Source organism: Limulus polyphemus, unplaced genomic scaffold (genome assembly GCF_000517525.1).
Source record: "Limulus polyphemus unplaced genomic scaffold, Limulus_polyphemus-2.1.2 Scaffold5355, whole genome shotgun sequence".
Classification (NCBI taxonomy): Eukaryota; Metazoa; Arthropoda; class Merostomata; order Xiphosura; family Limulidae; genus Limulus; species Limulus polyphemus.
The window spans coordinates 27,658-29,723 of NW_013670965.1; the positions used below are offsets into that span (position 1 = coordinate 27,658).

The 2,066-nt window shown below is 32.6% G+C and overlaps 1 protein-coding gene across 2 annotated transcripts in view; it reads left to right on the forward strand.

Moving 5' to 3' along the window:
* LOC106472468 (synaptosomal-associated protein 47-like) overlaps nt 1–1,730 on the forward strand; it is an 8,511-nt gene extending 6,781 nt beyond the window's left edge. Inside the window, exons 3-4 of one of the 2 annotated variants that reach the window (XR_002613469.1) lie at nt 888–1,312; nt 1,350–1,730. Coding sequence is in view for 1 of the 2 variants with exons in the window: in XM_022401036.1 (XP_022256744.1) it covers nt 888–1,255 (368 nt within the window). In the remaining variant the exon portion in view is untranslated. Of the gene's footprint in view, nt 1–887 lie in introns of both variants that reach the window. The other variant, XM_022401036.1, reaches the window with a different exon arrangement.
* Nucleotides 1,731–2,066: the final 336 nt, after the last annotated feature.

The following is a 2,066-nucleotide window of genomic DNA, read 5'->3' on the forward strand; positions in this document are numbered from 1 at the left end:
TCAACTGTTGTAACTATTACAGATGGATTGGTTTGGGAATCTACTTGAAGTTAGGTTAGTGTGGCAAGTAATTAAATATACAAGCTCTATCTTGTGTTTAGTATGTTTAGCCATTTTAGCAGATACATTTCTAAACCTGCACACCACAAATAAGTCAATTTTGTGTGTTACCAGAAAGAATCCTTGAGTGAAAGAATATGTTATAATAACTCAACCACACTACATCTGCTGCATTCAGTACTCAAGAGACCTTTCTCCTAATATTAGAGCTTATCAAATTTCATGAAAACCTTTAACTACAATTGAAATGTTGTATTTAAGTGTTTTACACTCACAAAAAAAGAAACCTATCATTGTATAGGTATTTGAAGAACTTGTAGCATTCTGCCACAATTTAATTCTTCGTATTGTTAGCCGACACTAGGCAGCTTTTACATAATTCAATAGAGTTGTTTTAAAAAACTATTCAACTTTAACTACAATATTTTGTTAACCTACTCCTGTTTATAAGGGTAACTTGTTACCCTCCATTAGCTAAGTAAACCTGTTTCTTGTGTAATAGATGTACGGTATGTATACTTAGCTTGGTTACATTTGTTATGTTTAACTAGAATGTACTTACATCTTGACATAAACATGTTATTGACGTTTTAAATCAACTTGCTGCTGTTGATTTTAAGATAAACTTATGTGGCTTTATTAAACTTATCACACTTTTGAGATATTCCTGCAGTTTTGTAAGTGGTAAATCTACTGCTGTAATGCATTTACATATCCTAGTGAAACTTATCTCCACATTAGAAATGCTTTACTTAACATTTTTATTGTCCAGGAAAAAAAAGTAAGGTACTTTTGTTTTTAATCGGAAACAAAAACTGTCTTCTTAGATTCGAAAAAATCTGGAGTTTCAAGAAAAGAACGTAGCACTCAGTTTCACAAGTCAGAGGGAAGATCAGGTGAAGAGATGTTGGTGAAGGAGAAACAGATGATAAATGAAGAGGAAGCTGATGAAATCAACCAGATGATCAGCAGTTTACATTCTCTTGCTCTCGAGGTTGGCCAAGAACAGTGTGCTCAGTTGGAAAAAATTGATAAGTTGATTGGCTATGTGGACAGAACTGATGATCGGATGAAAGAAGATATAAAAAAAAATAAGGAAATTACAAGGCAACATTTGAATATGGAAATGTTTACCAGATTTACTGAAATTGTTAAAATATTAACATTTTTTAAATTTTCCTTTTTGAGAAAGTGATTATTGTAAACTGTTTAATTGTGAGGATTTTATCATATAATGAATTTGCTGGACTACATGAGCAAAAAGCAGATTTTTACTTAAACTGGACTACATGAGCAAAAACTGGACTTAGGTGAATGAATGAATCTTAGTAGATGATTTATAAACATCACAATGAACAAAAGATGATGTATGATAAGATATAAGACATCCGTATGATAAGATATAGGACATCTGTATGGTTAGAGATAGGACATGTATGATAGGAGATGAACATCTGTATGATAGGAGATGAACATCTGTATGATAGAAGATAAACATCTGTATGGTTAGAGATAGGACATGTATGGTTACAGATAGGACATCTGTATGGTTAGAGATAGGACATGTATGGTTAGAGATAGACCATATGTATGGTTAGAGATAGGACATGTATGATTAGAGATAGGACATGTATGATAGAGATAGGACATCTGTATGATTAGAGATAGGACATGTATGATAGAGATAGGACATGTATGATAGGAGATAGGACATGTATGATAAGAGATAGGACATGTATGATAAGAGATAGGACATCTGTATGGTTAGAGATAGGACATGTATGGTTAGAGATAGGACATGTATGATTAGAGATAGGACATGTATGATAAGAGATAGGACATCTGTATGATTAGAGATAGGACATGTATGATTAGAGATAGGACATGTATGATTAGAGATAGGACATGTATGATAAGAGATAGGACATGTATGATAAGAGATAGGACATCTGTATGGTTAGAGATAGGACATGTATGATAGGAGATACATCTGTATGATAAGAGAT